This window comes from Epinephelus fuscoguttatus, linkage group LG24 (genome assembly GCF_011397635.1).
Source record: "Epinephelus fuscoguttatus linkage group LG24, E.fuscoguttatus.final_Chr_v1".
NCBI classification, from domain to species: Eukaryota; Metazoa; Chordata; class Actinopteri; order Perciformes; family Serranidae; genus Epinephelus; species Epinephelus fuscoguttatus.
The window spans coordinates 2,052,813-2,070,836 of record NC_064775.1 but is presented as its reverse complement, the minus strand read 5'-3'; the positions used below and the strand labels follow the sequence as shown (position 1 = coordinate 2,070,836).

The window sequence follows — 18,024 nt, the reverse complement described above, 5'->3', positions numbered from 1 at the left end:
TTGAAGAGAATGAGACACAGGCAAGGTTGCAGCGACCTTGAACTTTTTGGAACCTTTAGTCTAAATGAACGTTTGTGCCAAATTTGATGAGATTCCCTCAAGTTCCCTGAAAGATTATTTTCTGGGTGATTTTTGCCTTTCTTGATAGGACATCTAAGATAGACAGGAAAGGTGCAGGAAAGAGGGGAGATGACAGGCAGCAAAAGGGCCACAGGTCGGAATCGAACCTGGGCCGCTGCAGAGGACTCTACCAGGTAGACTAGAGGTCCCCCTGTTTGTGCCAAATTTGAAGAAATTCCCTCAAGCTATTATTATGATGTCATGTTCACAAGAATGAGACAGACAAGGTCACAGTAGCCTTGAGCTTTGATCTATGACAAACCAAATCTAATCAGTTGATTGTTGAGTCTAAATGGACGTTTGCGCCAAATTTGAAGAAAGTCCTGCAAGATGTTTTTAATGCTTTGTGTTGAAGAGAATGAGACAGAGGCAAGGTCTTGGTGACCTTGAACTTAGACCACGGAAAAATAATAAATTCATTCTTTAGTCCAAATGAACGTTTGTGCCAAATTTAATGAAATTCCCTCAAATTCCCTTAAAGATTATTTATTGGGCAATTGTTGCCTTACTTGATAGATCATCTAAGATAGACAGGAAAGGTGCGGGAAAGAGGGGAGATGACAGGCGTCAAAAGGGCCACAGGTCGGAATCGAACCTGGGCCACTGCAGAGGACTCTACCAGGTCGACTAGAGGTCCCCCTGTTTGTGCCAAATTTGAAGAAATTCCCTCAAGCTATTATTAAGATGTCACGTTCACAAGAATGAGACAGACAAGGTCGCAGTAGCCTTGAGCTTTGATCTCTGACAAACCAAATCTAATCAGTTGATTGTTGAGTCTAAATGGACGTTTGCGCCAAATTTGAAGAAAGTCCTGCAAGATGTTTTTAATTCTTTGTGTTGAAGAGAATGAGACAGAGGCAAGGTCTTGGTGACCTTGAACTTTGATTTGTGTGACACCCTTACGCAAGTCCGTCAGCAAAGGAAAAATTAAGCCTTAAAGGTCATACTTAAATTTTATTTTTCATTTTGAAAGAGACTGATTGTAAACGTTGAATTTCCTGTGAAAATTGAAGTGTATTTTGAGAGAAGACTTAACACGGCGTCCCAGAACATCAACAACCAACACACCCAGGGTACCTTGCAAGTCGTAGGTGGACGTAGAAAGTCCATGAGGATGTGTTGGTCCAGGGTGTACCCAACTTCTCGCCTAATGTCAGCTGATGTAGGTTTCACCCCCCACAACCCCTAACAGGATAAGCGGTTACGCCAGGCTTCAAAGCAACTAAACCAAAAAAAAGGTTACTAAAGAACTCTACTTCCACATCTCTCCGTAACGGACACGCTACTTCCTGTGTTGGCACTGGATGTACAGTCTGAGCTGCAGATTCGTCCAATAAGAACACGACTCCTTTGGGATACTGGGCTGCGTTGTGTTCCCATATCTAAAGTAAATTATGGCGAAATTATGGGGTTGTTTTCTGGTGTGATGCCGACTTTCGGGCTCCAGTTCCATCTTTGTTCCTTCTTTATCAATTAATGAGTGTTTCTTTATAATGGCAGGCCACCAAGTCCTTCATTAATGAGTAAAAATGTCACTAAACCACGCGTTTAATTTCCATTTCAAAGGCGGCCCATCAGTCTGCATCTTTGTCAATCTGTGCTGCGGCGTGTCGTCCTCGGCTCTACCAGCCCCAGCCATTTTTTTTTTTTTTTTTTTTTTTTGCCTTTATACTCTGGAGGTAAGAACAAGGTCTTTCAGCCTCATTATACGGAGCTTTCATCACACGTTCACTGACATCTTTAAAACATGTACTCTCTCTTTCTGCCTGTCCCTCCCCTGCGAGAGCGGATCGGTGCTACTCTTCATTTAGTTCAACAACACAAACACTCGTTCTCACCTGCCCCGACCCCCTCTCTTCTCTTGTCATGTTATCTATTCATCAGTGTTTATGGGCTCAAATGGTGCCACACTCCTCGATGGCACGCACCGGGCCTTGATACGGGGGCGATCCGCATTAACGATGCTCTTTCAAGACACGGGTCTATTTAGGATTCCTATCAGACATCTACTGTAAGTCACCTCTGACTGCTGCTGGTGCCTTATCAGGCCTGAGGAGAGCCGGCTCCCGAGATGGCACTTTATCTTTGAAATGTATATTTCATCGGCCGTGTTCGCTCCCCCTTTGCCCCCTGGCTGAGCACCTGCGAGACCTCGGCAGCGTGCGGAGGCCTGACAGACAGCTGGACACCACATTCACATCCAGCTCGGCTTGAAAAAAAAAAAAAAAATTAAAAAAAGAGCATGTTACCTCTCGTCTCTGAGGGTTTCTTCGGGAGGTCGGAGAATCCACTCCCGTCCATTTTGTCTTTTTTCTCGGAGGCTCTCGATGCGGAAGTCTCCATCGCCAAACGAACTCTGGAAGTGAAAGAAACACAAAAGGAGCTGTTAATGGAGAATGAGTGGAGAGCACTCAGAGGGCCTCGCTGTGTTCATTTGGGATGAGATGAGGACACTCAGGACTTGGACGCTCCTGCTGGAGAGCGCCCATGAAAAGGCTCGTCAGGGGTGAGACAAAGACCAGAAGAGTTTAAGAAACCAGAGGGTAAGAACTGTTTCACCGCCAAGTAGGTCTGCACAAACGAGGGATTTGTCCAACTAATTTGGTGCGTAACAATAAACACAATGCAAAAGTGAAGAGACGGAGATTGAAATAGAAAAATGCAATTCAATTTACAGTGATATAAAATGCAAAAAAGCCGCAAATTTGAGAAGCTCAAACCCGAGAATTATGGGTATTTTTGCCTCATAAATGTCTGAAACGAGTAAATAACCTTGAAGTTGATCATTTACTAATATTAGCATGGCTGTAAACTTGTTTCTCAAAAACTATTATTATGATTAAATATGTGTCACTGGAGCCAAAATGGCGCCCAGTGTTCAACCCTTCAGCTGTTGCTGGATCCAATCTGAGTCCTCATCAGCCCTGCATCACTAACGAAACTTAACAGCTTCCTAAATGTTTAGTTTTTAAAGGACGATCTCAGTGAGATTAAGCAGCCTGAATAAAGAGCCTGAGAGTCTTTGAAGATAAAGTCATATTGTTCTAACAGCTCAGGCCACAAAGCCTGTGTGAATGGCGCTGGCGGAAAGGTCAATAGTCAAATAAACTTTGATGACATGTGAGCTAAGACCTCCTCCTCCTCCTCCTCACTCCCGTCCCCTTTAACCCCTCAAACCCCCACGCTTTGACCCCCACGTCCACAGATTGAGCTGTGAAGCCTCGGCGGGGGTTCGCGGGAAAACAGAGAGCCCTGACATGTTTGCCCGATGCTCGAGGATAATCTCAGAGGTTGAGGAAAGACAAACATGTAGCAGAGTGCGTGCATAGTCAGGCAACACGTGGAGACATGCGTCATGATACTGTTTGCATCCGGTATTATGAACAGAGGTTACATCATAGATATAGAAACATAGACTGCTGGACTGTACGACAACGCAGACGTAGACAAATACAAGTAAACAGAGGAGCTGCATTTTTTCTTTCTGGATAAAATGCACTATTTCACAACTGATCTCATGAAGTTGATTTTATATTCAAGGTATTCTCAATATTCAGGCTATAATCGCTGCTCAGTGCTCAGCAGACGTTTGACATCCATAATATAATTCAGTGTGGAAGTAGGCAACTTTTTAAGTGCTGTCCTGAAGTCCTGACAAAGTTGCAGTTCACGAACGTTAGCATGCTAGCTAACACTGGTACTCAGAAACAAACATCAACGATCCATTGTCCATTTGATAATCCAAACAAAGAACATGTTTTCTTGCAGTTACAGAAAAACAACTACAGTATATACTGTTCTGCATAATAAGTACTTACTTTTAGTACTTACTTATATTTTGATGCTAGTACTTACATGTACTTGTACTTGAGTGAGAGTCTAAAGACAGGAGTATTCTAACACTGTAGTATTTCTTCTTTTACCACAGAAAAACCGAATCACAATGTTTATTTAGAGCAACTTCCAGTTGTCTCAGTTAGTTTTTAGCCACCTAAAAAGGCCCACCAAAAATCGACGGGGAATCGAGGCCATTACATCAAAGCCACCAGACTCTATTGACAAAACCAGTAATTTAACTCAGCAGAACATGAGAGTTGTGTGTAAGGTAAAGTGGAACAAATATTCATATATAGTGTACAGTGATGTACAGGTTTCGCTGCAGCCCCTGTTGGTCAATTTGTTTTATCAGAGATGATCGCAATGCAACACAATACATAAACCTAGAAAATTTTGCAACGATTGCCTGCTGCCCTCACCAAGTACTATTACTGCAAACTACATGCAATACTTCCTACATGTACCACAGTTACTGACCATTGTCACGTTTTTGTGACCAGCACGAATTTCCCTACGTTTTGATGTATAAATCGTGTATGTAGTGTGAAACTTGTGGCAGCGAGAGCAAATTGTTCTCCACGCTCTAGCGATGATGTTACCACTCTAGCGCTCTCCCATAGACACCCATTATAAAATCCGAAACATATGAAAACGTTGTAAAATGCAAACTGTAATTTTATGAACACTGTACTAGATATAGCTCAATAAAGTCCAGAATCTCACGAGCCGTTCAAACTTTGAATCATGATTTCTCGACTATCTCCAATCACTTTTTCAATGGAAAATTTTACGCACTGTTTTGCGAATTTCGTAAAAACCTCTTGGTGAATCTCTGAGAAAAGTCATAGCCTCCATTCTTGAATTTTCCGCACGTTTTGATGTATTTTTTGCCGATGTGTTGGCAATGCTGCAAGACGAGTTTCACGGCGAAATTTATACGGAAGATGAAGAATACGTAAAAGAAAAATAAACGCGAGGAATAGGAACATGTTGTCAGATGTCAGATAGGTTACGATTGAAAATGACGACACAAATAAACAAGTTTGCCATTTTCACATATCTCCACATTGTCATCACCTGCCAGTCGTCAACCTGGAAGTGACTGTTGTTGTTAGTGTGACGTCACTGTTATTTGCTCCATTGAAATCAATGACCTTTAACTGTAAGAAGCTGTTAACAGTTTCAGGAACCAGTCTGGTGACCTTCTGGTTAAGGGACGGCCCCAGTAACACCACCACCCAACAATGCGTCGGTTGTAGGTCACACACTTGGATGAAGCGGCAGTCCATTGAGTCTGTAAACGAGCAGTTTACTGGCTCTTTAACAAAGCTGAGCGTCTGACTGACAGTCGTGTCTGGTGTCTTTATTGCCGCGGATGAATCAGTGTAACAGGTGTGAGAGGCCAGGAGTGAAGCCTCATGGGAAGTCCCTCACACACACGCGCACGCACACACACACACACACACACACACAAAGCCCCCTTTAGCTGAGGTGATATATGAGGCACATAATGGCAGTCTTTCACGCTTGCACTCCTCTGATCTGTCCTCGCAAATCATTATTAGTCAAGCTTAACATTTGCTGTTCACACATTTAGCAGCTCAGTGACGGCGGTTAGCTCCGCAGCCTCAAAGATTCAACTAACTTTAATTGTATTGAGGTTCTTGGCGTGAGTGTAGATGGTTTTAAAATGTTCCCCGACACCAAACAAAAGAGAGGTGGTGGAATTCAGTCTGTGATGCTAACAGAAACATCAAATTAAACATATATAATCACAAACTGCCAGAGATGCAGGAAGTGTTTACATGCAGTAAAAGTACTGCTTGGTGTATTTTGGGTGTTTTTGCACCCTTTAAAACTACAATGCTAACATTTCCCTAGCATTTTAACTTCTTATCTTGTAGCACAATAAGTATAATTTTGGCACTGTGGTGTGAGAAAAGCTTTTCACTAATAGTCATCCTTTCTTATATATCCAAGAAAATGATGATTGGTTTGTATCCGTAAGCTTTTAATAGAATAAATAGTAGAATTAGCAAACAAGTTTGTTAGCTATTAGCATCTGTTAGCATTGCCGCCTTGGAAAAGCTTTGAACTGCCTTTCCTGGTCACACATTTATATGCAGGTATGTTTATATTTCTGAAAATGTAACTTCTAAATGTGGACAGTTTAAATCTTGTTTGCTAACGTATCTTCCAATAGCACACACTAAGGCTAGCTGAATTAAAGCTAGAATTGCCGCTTTTACACCCATTTGGTTGTGCGCCTCCGCATACTGTCAAGTTGAAAGTAAAGATCTATACAATCAGCACAGTTTCAAGATTAGAGTCACCAATTCAGTATCTGACCAAATGTATCCCCTTCTGTTCCTGAGATATGACGTTAAAACATGATGATGTCACAGTCAAGCTGACCTTTGACCTTTTGACCTTCATTATTTTATCCCGTTAGACATTTGTGTCAAGTTTGGTCAGAATTAGTGAATGAATTCTTGAGTTATGGCCAAAAACATGTTTTGTGAGGTCACACTGAATTTTGGCCTTTGATGTTCACCTGCCAATTTCTAATCATTTTAATCTTAAGTCTAAGTGGATGTTTGTGCCAAAGTTGAGGAAACTCCCTTAAGGCCTTCTTGAGATGTTGCGTTCACAAAAATGAGACAGGTGCAGTAACCTTTACCTTGGACCACCAAATTCTAATCAGTTCATCAGTGAGTCAAAGTGGGTGTTTGTGCCAAATTTGAAAAGAGTCCCTTAAGGCATTCTTAAGATAAGGCATTCATGTGAATGAGACAAACAAGGTCACTGTCACCTTGACCTTTGACTTATGACCAATGAAAACTAATTTGTTCATTGTTGAGTCCAAGTGGACATTTGTGCCAAACTGTTCCTGTGTTCAGGGAGCTGAAATTACTGTTTTTGTCAATGAAGTTTTGACCTTTTGGACATAAACAGAGCTTTGGTTTGAGGCATAACCAGCTACTTATTTTCACTTATTTTCTGAAATACTAAATCATGCAGAATGAGAGACGTGGACCTGGTGACTCAGGAGAGAGTCCACCTACACATCAGTGACTTTACTGACGACCACGTTAGCAAGTCAACAGCTCAGTTAGTGGTGTAATTAACCGTCACCTCCCACTGTTGACTGTGGGCTCCTCTCAAAGGGCTCACAATGAGTCATTAAAGAGACCCCCACAATAAAGTTATTTAAGGGAACGGCTTCAGAGGAGCCCCTCCCCCTCTGTCTCTACAAAGGCTTTGTGCTGAAAGCAGTTGTTCTGTTAATTCACCCTCTCATCTTAAACCAACACTTGTTTTAGTTTCAGTCACTCAGAGAAACACACTCACTCACTCACTCACTCACCTGACTGCTGCTCATATGTAGCTCAGATATGCTGACAGTTAAATAATATCCATTATAAATGTTGACCTTCTGTTTGCTTTTACATATATTTCAATATTTAATACTATACAATTTCTGCGCAGTTATCACAAATATGTATTTCTCTACAGTTTTACTTGCACTTATTTAGTGATTAGTTGATGTTCACTTGAAATTTTATTTTTCTTTTCATGCATTTTAACTTTTACACTGCATCGTTCCTGCACAGCTGTGACACACTTATGGTTCTTGAAAGTTCTACTAGCAATAACTTTATAATTTAGTGAGTTTCGTTGTGGATTTTGATTTCTCATGTGCGTTTACATAAATGTCAACATTTATACTACATTGTTTCATCACAATTATCACAGCTACATTTATATTGCAGTTCTACTTGCACTAGCGTGATGAAAATTCACCTGCACGGCTAAATCTGGCACATTTACGTGCATCCATTATGAATCTAGACCTTCTTCTATGTGCTTTTACATGAATTTGTACTTTTATACTGAATAGTTTCTGCACAGCTGTCACAAATTAGTTAGCGTTTTTACTTGCACCAGCTCAATGATAAAATGATCTTTATTATTTGTGACCGTCTTTACATGAATTTGACACTGATTGTTTCTGCACAAACTTGAACTTACCTGCACAAAGTTAATGATTAGCTCAGGGCCATGAGGAATTTCCCCCCTCTTCTTGAGATTTTTGCAGTTTTACTTCATTTAGCTAATTATTAAAATATGTCCATGCATTGTTTTTTGTTATCACAAATATAGATATCTTGCAGTTTTATTTGCACAAACTTATTTATACAATGATGTCCAGTATGGATGACAAACTTCTTGACGTGACATGACATTTTTGTCTTGTCGTTAAATTAGCACAAATGTACGTTTTTCAAAGTGTTGCTTGCACTAATCTAATGATGTCAACTATGAATACTGACATTCTTTACATTAATATAAGAATTTGTACTAGCACTAACTTAATAATAAAAGGATTTCCATTTTTAATTGTGACCGTCTTTACATGAATTTGAACACTTATTATCACAAATATATATATATTTTGCAGTTTTACTTGCACAAACTATGTGCAATGTATTGATGTCCATCTTGACATGATTTTGAACATTTGTACCATATTGTTCAGCCAACATCATCACAACTTTATGTTTCCCTGAAGTTTTACCTTCACTTACTTAACTATTCAGTAATGTCCACTGTGAACTTCGCCCCTCTTTACATGAATTTAAAGATTGTTTACGCATTGCTTCTGGATAGTTAACACACACATATATATTTTGCAGTTTTAGCTGCATTTGCTAAATGTTTATATGACGTCCGTTATGATGAACATTTGCACCTCTTCGTTCAGCCACAGTTACCACAAATCTACGTTCCTTTGAAGTTTTACCTGCACTGGTTTCATTACACCCATCTGGGGCGACCGCAGGATTTGAGGACACTGGGAGCTCAGCCTGGATCTCTGTGGGGGGCGTCTGATTTTTTTTTATTAACAAGCTCTATTCTGATGCTTTTTCCGCTCTCTGGCATCTTATTCACTCCTAAAAACTGTTTTTTAAATTTTATTCTCTAGGAGTAATTGTGATATTAGTAATAAATATTGAGTAGAAACAGAATGCGTTGCAACTGCTATCATTAAAAATCGACAGACTAGAGCTGGAACAAATAGTTAAATGATGTATATTAACAGAAGTGGCAGGCAACTGAGTACTCAAGTACTGTAGTTACATACAGTTTTGAGGTAACTGTACTCGAGTATTTCCATTTCAGGACACCTCACTTTTACTCTACTGCATTTATTTGTGTTCTCTGTTTATCTTTACAGTGTATAAAGTAAAGGTCTGAGTAGATGTGTGGGCCTTCTTCTGTTATTCTAAGGCCTGTTATTATTTTTTAAATAAATGTATAGTCTGTATTTTTAGATCTGGGGCTCGGGGCTGAAGGCCCACCAACGCAACTGATTTTACCTGGATTTGAACATTTATACTGCGTTGTTTTTGAAGTTTTTTTGCACTAAATTATTTAATAAATGTCTAATATGAATTTTGACCTTCTTCAGTTTGCTTTTAAACAAATTTAAACATTTATACTGTGGAGTTTCTGCAGTTACTTGATGATTAAATGATTATAAATCATCATTATAAATCATCAATCTGAACCTTGTTTCTCCGTGCAGGAGCTGCAGGGAGTCTGCTGGTGCTGCATGTGAACTTCACCCTGAAATATCAAGGTAAGTCATCCTAAAATAAAACCTCTGACACAGTGTGAATGAACTCAGGTCCCGCAGAGGCTCAGTGACGAATGTGACGCAGATTAATTCCTCTGGCGTCGCAGTAAGAGGGTATTCCCTGCGTCAGGAAAACAAATGCTTCCACCTTCGAGGAGAGTACAGTTTGGCTCATCACCGGATATTACCAGCAGCCGCTGTCCCCCTGAATTATTAGAGCAGCTCTTGTCAACCAAACAAATGACTCTGTCTCAACTCAAAAGGTCACGGCGTAGCAGAGTAAAATCACAGAACATGCAGTCAATTCCTCGGCGCGGTACCTCTTTGGAAGGGCCACTTGCTGGAATTTATGGTCGGGCCCCGCACCTATTCTCCTTTGAATAATAGCTATCCCGTAAAAGAAGCCCAGGTCGGTGGCGAGTCTTAAATAGAATACAGCTTCGACCGGAGGCGGGTTGTTTATTGTGCAAGCAGCCAACGTACAAATAGAGGCTAACAGTGACATTTGAATTTATACCGACTGCACACACTTGTTCCTCGTAGCTCCGAGAGAAGCGACGAGACCCAAAATCTGAAAAGCATAGCACAAGGGAGGAGTGTTCCCACGGGGCCGCGTGTGATAAAGCTCCGGTTTTGCTCCTTATTTTAGCTTCTTTAGCCGATCAAGTCTCACACAGGAGAGGAAACACCAGACATGCCGCAGTGATTGAATGATATCTCTTTCTGTGAGCCCCTCAGAGGGGAAACTGTCAGTGTTAGCAGCTTCACACCCCTCTGCCTGGACGTTCAATATCCTGTGGCTGAGCTCGCCAACAGCAAACAGATGTGGCGGCTGAGTTCAGAAGGAGAAACCCTCGGCTGCAGGAGGACCCAGGATGAATGAACGCCTCCCACCTGTGTGCCACAGCACACCCTGACCTCACTTTTTCTGCAGTAGCTCTGCTTAGAGGAAGCTTAATGCTTCCTGTGAGGCTTGAACGCAGCGTGGCAGTCATGTGTTTGGTGCTTTTTATCATGAAGTCTTCCTCATCATTATTTCCTCACTCATTCATTCAGCTATCGTGGACAGATGTGTGTTTTGTTTCACACTGCATGCAGACACAGTGACCTCGTCTTTTCGGCTGTTAGCTCTGAAACTTCGTTATTTTATTCTCATTAAATTATTGATTATATCTGGGTTTTGTACATTTGTTCAGACATAACATGTAATTTGAAAACCTTCAGTTCTTGGAAGTTTCACTCTTCTCTGATGTAATTTTAATCAGTAATTCAAACTGCATCATGTCAACCAAATTCACTCTGTCATGTCAGTTTTTCATGTGAAACTCATAAAGTTAGATGCAACTTTATGACCTTATGGTTTGATATTAACACTTTGTTTGAGAGGGAGTGAAAAAAAACAACACTCACTTATTAAAAAGACTGGCCCCATAAATAAAGATGAAATCTAGCAGTAGCAGGAGTGAGTTGGCACAGTGCACACTCAGCCTGTGAACTGACATTAAAATGAGTAAATAATACAGAGCCAGGGGAGGGGGTTAATATTCAGAGAAAATACTCTAAATTTCCAAAATCAAAGTCATAAATTTCCAAGAAATAAACTCAGATATACCCCAAGTTTAAGGTGGGAAATTTACGAGAAAAAACTCACAAATTTATGAAAAAAACAAAACAAAAACGTAGATATAAATTTGGCCTAAGGCATAAATTTGTGAAAAAATGCCTTCGGAGCTTTCTGCCTGAAAGTCAGGTGACGTACATTAAAGAGCGATTGATTAAGTCCACACAGGACGGAAGTTGCAGTTGTGGTGAATGAATGAGTTGAGCGCAGGACTTTCACCAGGAGACTGTGGTTTGTGTCCTGTGTTATAGTTAGGAATTATTATTTCAGTTTTTAGGATGTATAAAGCTGCTGAAAGGTCCGGCTGATGGACAGGTGACGTGCTGCACATGGGTACAACTTTTATTCTGGAACTATTTTTGAATCATAACAGGGCGTCTCAATCGGACGTTCAAACAATGGTTATTCAGTGTCTCAAGGTTTCCTTGGGTCTTTGTTTACCAATATGTGCAGTGAAGTTCATTCAACCTTGCAAAGTGCAACGATGTGTTTGTTTTTGTTTTTGTTGAAGATTTCCCACTTAAATCTCAGCTGAGTTTGTTTCTTCTCAAATGCATGACTTTACAATCTTTACAATGTTTTCTCTTAAATGTACAACTTCAATGTCAGAGTATATTCAAGTGTTTTCTCTTAAATGTATAACTTCAATGTCAGAGTATATTCAAGTGTTTTCTCTTAAATGTACAACTTAAATGTCAGAGTATATTCAAGTTATTTCTCTTAAATGTACAACTTAAATGTCAGAGTATATTCAAGTTTTTTTCTCTTAAATTTTTTTCAACTTAAATGTCAGAGTATATTCAAGTGTTTTCTCTTAAATGTACAACTTAAATGTCAGAGTATATTCAAGTGTTTTCTCTTGAATTTGCAACTTAAATGTCAGAGTATATTCAAGTTTTTTTCTCTTAAATTTTTTTCAACTTAAATGTCAGAGTATATTCAAGTTTTTTCTCTTAAATCTGTTTCAACTTAAATGTCAGAGTATATTCAAGATTTTTCTCTTAAATCTTTTTCAACTTAAATGTCAGCATATATTCAAGTGTTTTCTCTTAAATGTACAACTTTAATGTCAGAGTATATTCAAGTTTTTTTCTCTTAAATCTGTTTCAACTTAAATGTCAGAGTATATTAAAGTGTTTTCTCTTAAATGTACAACTTAAATGTCAGAGTATATTCAAGTGTTTTCTCTTAAATCTGTTTCAACTTAAATTTCAGAATATATTCAATTTTTTTCTCTTAAATTTTTTTCAACTTAAATGTCAGAGTATATTCAGGTTTTTTCTCTTAAATTTTTTTCAATTTAAATGTCAGAGTATATTCAAGTGTTTCTCTTAAATTTGCAACTGAAATGCTAGAGTATATTCAAGTTTTTTTCTCTTAAATTTTTTTCAACTTAAATGTCAGAGTATATTCAAGATTTTTCTCTCAAATCTTTTTCAACTTAAATGTCAGCATATATTCAAGTGTTTTCTCTTAAATGTACAACTTTAATGTCAGAGTATATTCAAGTTATTTCTCTTAAATGTACAACTTAAATGTCAGAGTATATTCAAGTTTTTTTCTCTTAAATTTTTTTCAACTTAAATGTCAGAGTATATTCAAGATTTTTCTCTCAAATCTTTTTCAACTTAAATGTCAGCATATATTCAAGTGTTTTCTCTTAAATGTACAACTTTAATGTCAGAGTATATTCAAGTTATTTCTCTTAAATGTACAACTTAAATGTCAGAGTATATTCAAGTTTTTTTCTCTTAAATTTTTTTCAACTTAAATGTCAGCATATATTCAAGTGTTTTCTCTTAAATGTACAACTTAAATGTCAGAGTATATTCAAGTTATTTCTCTTAAATGTACAACTTAAATGTCAGAGTATATTCAAGTTTTTTTCTCTTAAATTTTTTTCAACTTAAATGTCAGCATATATTCAAGTGTTTTCTCTTAAATGTACAACTTAAATGTCAGAGTATATTCAAGTGTTTTCTCTTAAATTTGCAACTTAAATGTCAGAGTATATTCAAGTTTTTTTCTCTTAAATTTTTTTCAACTTAAATGTCAGAGTATATTCAAGATTTTTCTCTCAAATCTTTTTCAACTTAAATGTCAGCATATATTCAAGTGTTTTCTCTTAAATGTACAACTTTAATGTCAGAGTATATTCAAGTTTTTCTCTTAAATCTGTTTCAACTTAAATGTCAGAGTATATTCAAGATTTTTCTCTTAAATCTGTTTCAACTTAAATGTCAGCGTATATTAAAGTGTTTTCTCTTAAATGTACAACTTAAATGTCAGAGTATATTCAAGTGTTTTCTCTTAAATTTGCAACTTAAATGTCAGAATATATTCAAGTTTTTTCTCTTAATTTTTTTTCAACTTAAATGTCAGAGTATATTCAGGTTTTTTCTCTTAATTTTTTTTCAATTTAAATGTCAGAGTATATTCAAGTGTTTCTCTTAAATTTGCAACTTAAATGCTAGAGTATATTCAAGTGTTTTTCTCTTAAATTTCTAACTGATATCTCAGGGAATATTAAAGTTTTTTTCTCGTAAATGTTACAACTTTAATTTCAGAGAATATTTTATTCTTTTCTCATTTATTTATGAATTTGATCTCAAAGAATATCCATGTTTTTTTCATAAAAAATCCCCAATTTTAATCCCAGAAAGTATCTTAGTTTTTTTCTAGTAAATTTATAAGTTTTAATTTAAGGAATATCCAGGTTTTTTCTTATAAATGTATGACTTTAATCTCAGAAAATATGAGTTGTTTTCCCCTAACATTCTGACTTTGATCTCTGACAATACCTCACTTTTTACTTGTGAATTTCCATTTTCAATCCAGTTTTTTCTCATAAATTTCCAATTTTTAACTTGGAGAATATCTGAGGGTTTTTTCCCTGCAAATTTACGTGTTAGAGATTATCTTCATTTTTTAATGTGCATTTTGAAATTTAATGGTATAGATATAGAGATTATCCTTTATTTTCTCACTACATTACCTCTTAAATCTTGAAAATTCTGAGTTTGTTCTCTGATTACCCCCCCAGGCTCTACACATATGAGTTTAATTGTATCTACAGTGGTCTAAAGAAAACCAGCGTCAGTGTGAATCTCTCGCATTATGAACAAACTCCTGAAGCTCAGGAGCAGATTTAAGGTCGATCTGCAGGTACGAGGACGGACCTTTAAGGGTTTAAAGGTTGCAGGTTTGACTTTTGCAGCGTCAAACTAAAAGCCTCCTCGAACAAGGAGCTAAACCCACTCACTCAGTTAAAGACCTACAATGTGCTTCTTCTTCTTCCGTCTCAGCCCTCACTGAGACATTACATGTTTCCTGCCATATGTGTGTCTCCAGCTCTGCCCGCCGACGGCGTGAAGTCCGCCGAGGTTGACCAGCTGCTTTGATCCCTGACCCTCGGCCAAATGGTCCTCGCTACAGCACGGCCACTCGCTGTTTTACAACCGCAGTTTGGACCACTGACTTCCTGTTCACCACTCCGACGTGTCCTTTTAATCGTCAACACCCACAGTGAGTCTGCTTTTAACTTTTCATCCACACGGCAAACATTTGGCTCTTTTTACGTCTTGTCCACGCTCTCATACCTGAGAGAGTTTGACACACACTCTGTCGTCACAGTGACAGTTTACATGCCGCAGGAAACCCAGTGACGGAGATGTACAAGGTTCAAAGTTGATGAACGATGTGTAGATCTGAGTCAAACCCCAGATATCCACAAATTGTATCAAACAAGGCTGTGACACTCACAGAAAAGCTCTTGAATGGAACCTCTGAATGAAGCATTAGGGAATCTCCCTGCTGCTCTGAGTCACTGCTGGCAGCCCACACCTGTCTGTCTGTCTGTCTGTCTACAGGGTGTGGACATAATAACATGAACACCTGCTACTAACTGGATGTCTTTGGGTTGATCTGAGGACGTCACCTTGAGCTTTAAGACTATGAAAAGTCTTAAAACAGATTGAATTCATTAGTCTAAAAATAAGGTGTTTACTGGCATTAAAGTATCTTAAGTCAATCTTTCAAAGGTCTTCAGTATGCTCAGACATGAGAAGTAGGATTTGGACTGGCATTGCGTTGTAGAATCCCAAAATAATTGGTAACCTCTGTTTTGTTTGTAATTATTTACGGGATGCATCTCACATTCACATCACACAGATCAGGATAGTTGAGCCAACAACAACCGGATGCTCAGAGCAGCAGATCCACTGTCCAGTAGCTAGATGTCACTGTATCGTGGACGTCATGGTGCAAATTTAACCAGAATTGAAACCAAAATGTTGTGGCACAGCTTCGACTGGTGCAAGGCTCAAAGTTTCAGAAACTCATGATTGGATTCCCACATACTGAGTGAGAAAGAAAGCCAGCCCCAGCTCTGTTTCCCTCTGTTCTCCCCTCGTCTCCACCACGAGACAAATAAGTGACTTTATGTTCCACTAAAAATTCCGGCGAATTGTTCCCCGCTCTGAGTGACTGATGTGTTCACAATCAGCTCATCATGGAGTCGAATTTGTGCCAAATTTGAGGAAGAGGTCATTGTTGACATAAAGTGAACGTTGGTGCCAAATCTGAAGACTTTGTAACTTTGACCTTTGACCTATGACCACCATAAACTAATCAGTTCTTGACTTCACGCGTTCTTGAGATGTCACATTCACAAGGATGGGACGGACGGACATAAGGATGTACGAAAGGATAGACGGATGGATGGACATATGAACTTATCAACGTATGAATGAATGTATGTGTTTACGGATTGACGGATGGATGGACAGACGAAGGTATGGATGTGTGTTGAGAGGACATTATTGGAGGTATCTGTACTTTATACTCCTGTTACTGTACTTTTTATTTTCTTATTTTATTTATTTACTTTTTTAAAAGTACAAACAGCTGCTGATACTCCTGACGTAAACTTACTAGAACTGAAGTGTTTGTGCTGTGAGCTGTCAAACAGCAGCAGCTCCGCCCTCACCTGAAAGCTCCGCTAATCACCAGTGACACGGTGGAAAACCTACGAGGCCCCCGTCACTAACAGTATGTCACAGACCTCCAGGGGCCCCCGGGGTGAAGTGTGTGTCCCTGGCCTCTTCTGATGGCTCCCCCCTCCCTTCCTGCAGAGAGGGGAAGGAGAAGCCGGATTCCTCGTGACCTCGAGGTCTGACTGACTCACGGAAAGACGCGGCGGGCAGAGCAGGGACTGATTGCTAAAGAATCCCACATGTCCCCGCTGGGACGCCACATGTTAAATAATTTTGGGGAAGGAAAGGAACAACAAAGCCGTCCGGACAGTCGGAGCTGCTGCGGTTTGGAAGAGCTTGTTCTCACCGCTGCTTGTGCTTCATCACGCCAGGCGGCTCCTGCGATCCGCTGTGATAAGAGCCCTGCTGAGGGACGGGAGACGTCAAGTGTCCCTCTGCAAACGTCTCTCTGAGATCACTCCTGTTCTCCATGTGTCAAAACGCCAGCGCGGGCGTCTCTCCTCGCAGCGAGGGGCATCCTTTACATCCGCCCTTGAAATTCACACACACACACACACACACACTGCCCAGCTCGGCTTGGCAGCTGTCAGGCCTGATCGTGGCGTCACCGCCGCCCCTTCAGGAGTTAATTAACAGACGCATCAAAGCCGATTCCCAAAGAGCTCCGGCTACACAGCAAAGAGGAGGAACTACAGGCCCCCAGTGGCCCCCAGCGGCCCCCGGCGGCCCCCGGCGGCCCCTGGACCTTTGATTTGTGCTGTCTCTGAGCGTGTGTGTGTTTCAGCTTTAAACACAGCTCTGTTTTCATCATGTGTAATTGCTGCTGATGGCTGCACAGCAGCTGACACCTGAACATGAAACCGGAGGACAGAAATTTGAAAATGAGTCCAACTACAAGCTTATCAAAGTTATTGTTTTGCAGTATTCTACCGACAGATTCAGATCACTTTGGTGCAGATTTAAAAATGAAGCTGTCGTTCTGCCTGATTTTCAATATCTCAACAAGGCCTTGAGGGAATTTTCTTCAAAATTGGCACAAATTTAGAGTCAGCAGTGAGCTGAGTACATTTCAGTGATTAAAGGTCAAGGTCACTGTGACCTTGTATGTCACATTTTTGTGAATATAATATCTCAAGAACATCTTGAGGGAATTTCCTCAAGTTTGGTGCAAACATTCACTGGAACTAAAGGATGAACTGACTTGAATTTGGTAGTTTAAGGTCAAAGGTCAAGGTCACTGTGATTTTGTATGTCACATTTTTACGAACATGAAATGAAGGCCATGAGGGAGTTTCCTTAAGTTGGGCACAAATTTCCACTTGGACTCAGCGATGAATTGATTAGAATTTGGTAGCTTAAGGTCAAAGGTGAAGGTTACTGTGACCTTGTACGTCACGTTGTTGTGAACGTGTTAAGAAAGCCTTGACGTAGTTTCCTGAAATTGGGCACTAAAGGCCATTTGGACTCCACGATGAACTGAGAAGCATTTGGTGGTCAAAGGTCAAGATCACGGTGACCTCTAGAATACCTTGAGGGAAATTCTTTAAATTCGGCCCAAACATCCACTTGGACTCAAGGACAAGCTGACGAGAATTTGGTGTGGTGAGGACGGGTGGAGATACCAACATCAGAATTGACTACTCGCCTTATTATCTTGTGAACATGTGAGTAGATGTTGCCTCATGTTAAGTCTCGGTTTGATCACGTGACAAGACGATATGATACAGAAGCTAATTTAGGCACAAAATCTGTCAGTGCAGACACATGGCTGAACACAAGAGTATCTGCACTTTATTTGAGCATCATATTGC

The 18,024-nt window shown here is 39.7% G+C and overlaps 1 protein-coding gene across 1 annotated transcript in view; it reads right to left on the bottom strand.

Moving 5' to 3' along the window:
• LOC125884805 (zinc finger protein GLI2-like) overlaps positions 1–18,024 on the bottom strand; it is a 108,507-nt gene that overhangs the window by 86,789 nt on the left and 3,694 nt on the right. The window contains exon 2 of the mRNA XM_049570044.1: positions 2,370–2,476. Coding sequence (XP_049426001.1) covers positions 2,370–2,463 — 94 coding nt within the window. The 5' untranslated portion in view covers positions 2,464–2,476. The remainder of the gene's footprint in view (positions 1–2,369; positions 2,477–18,024) is intronic.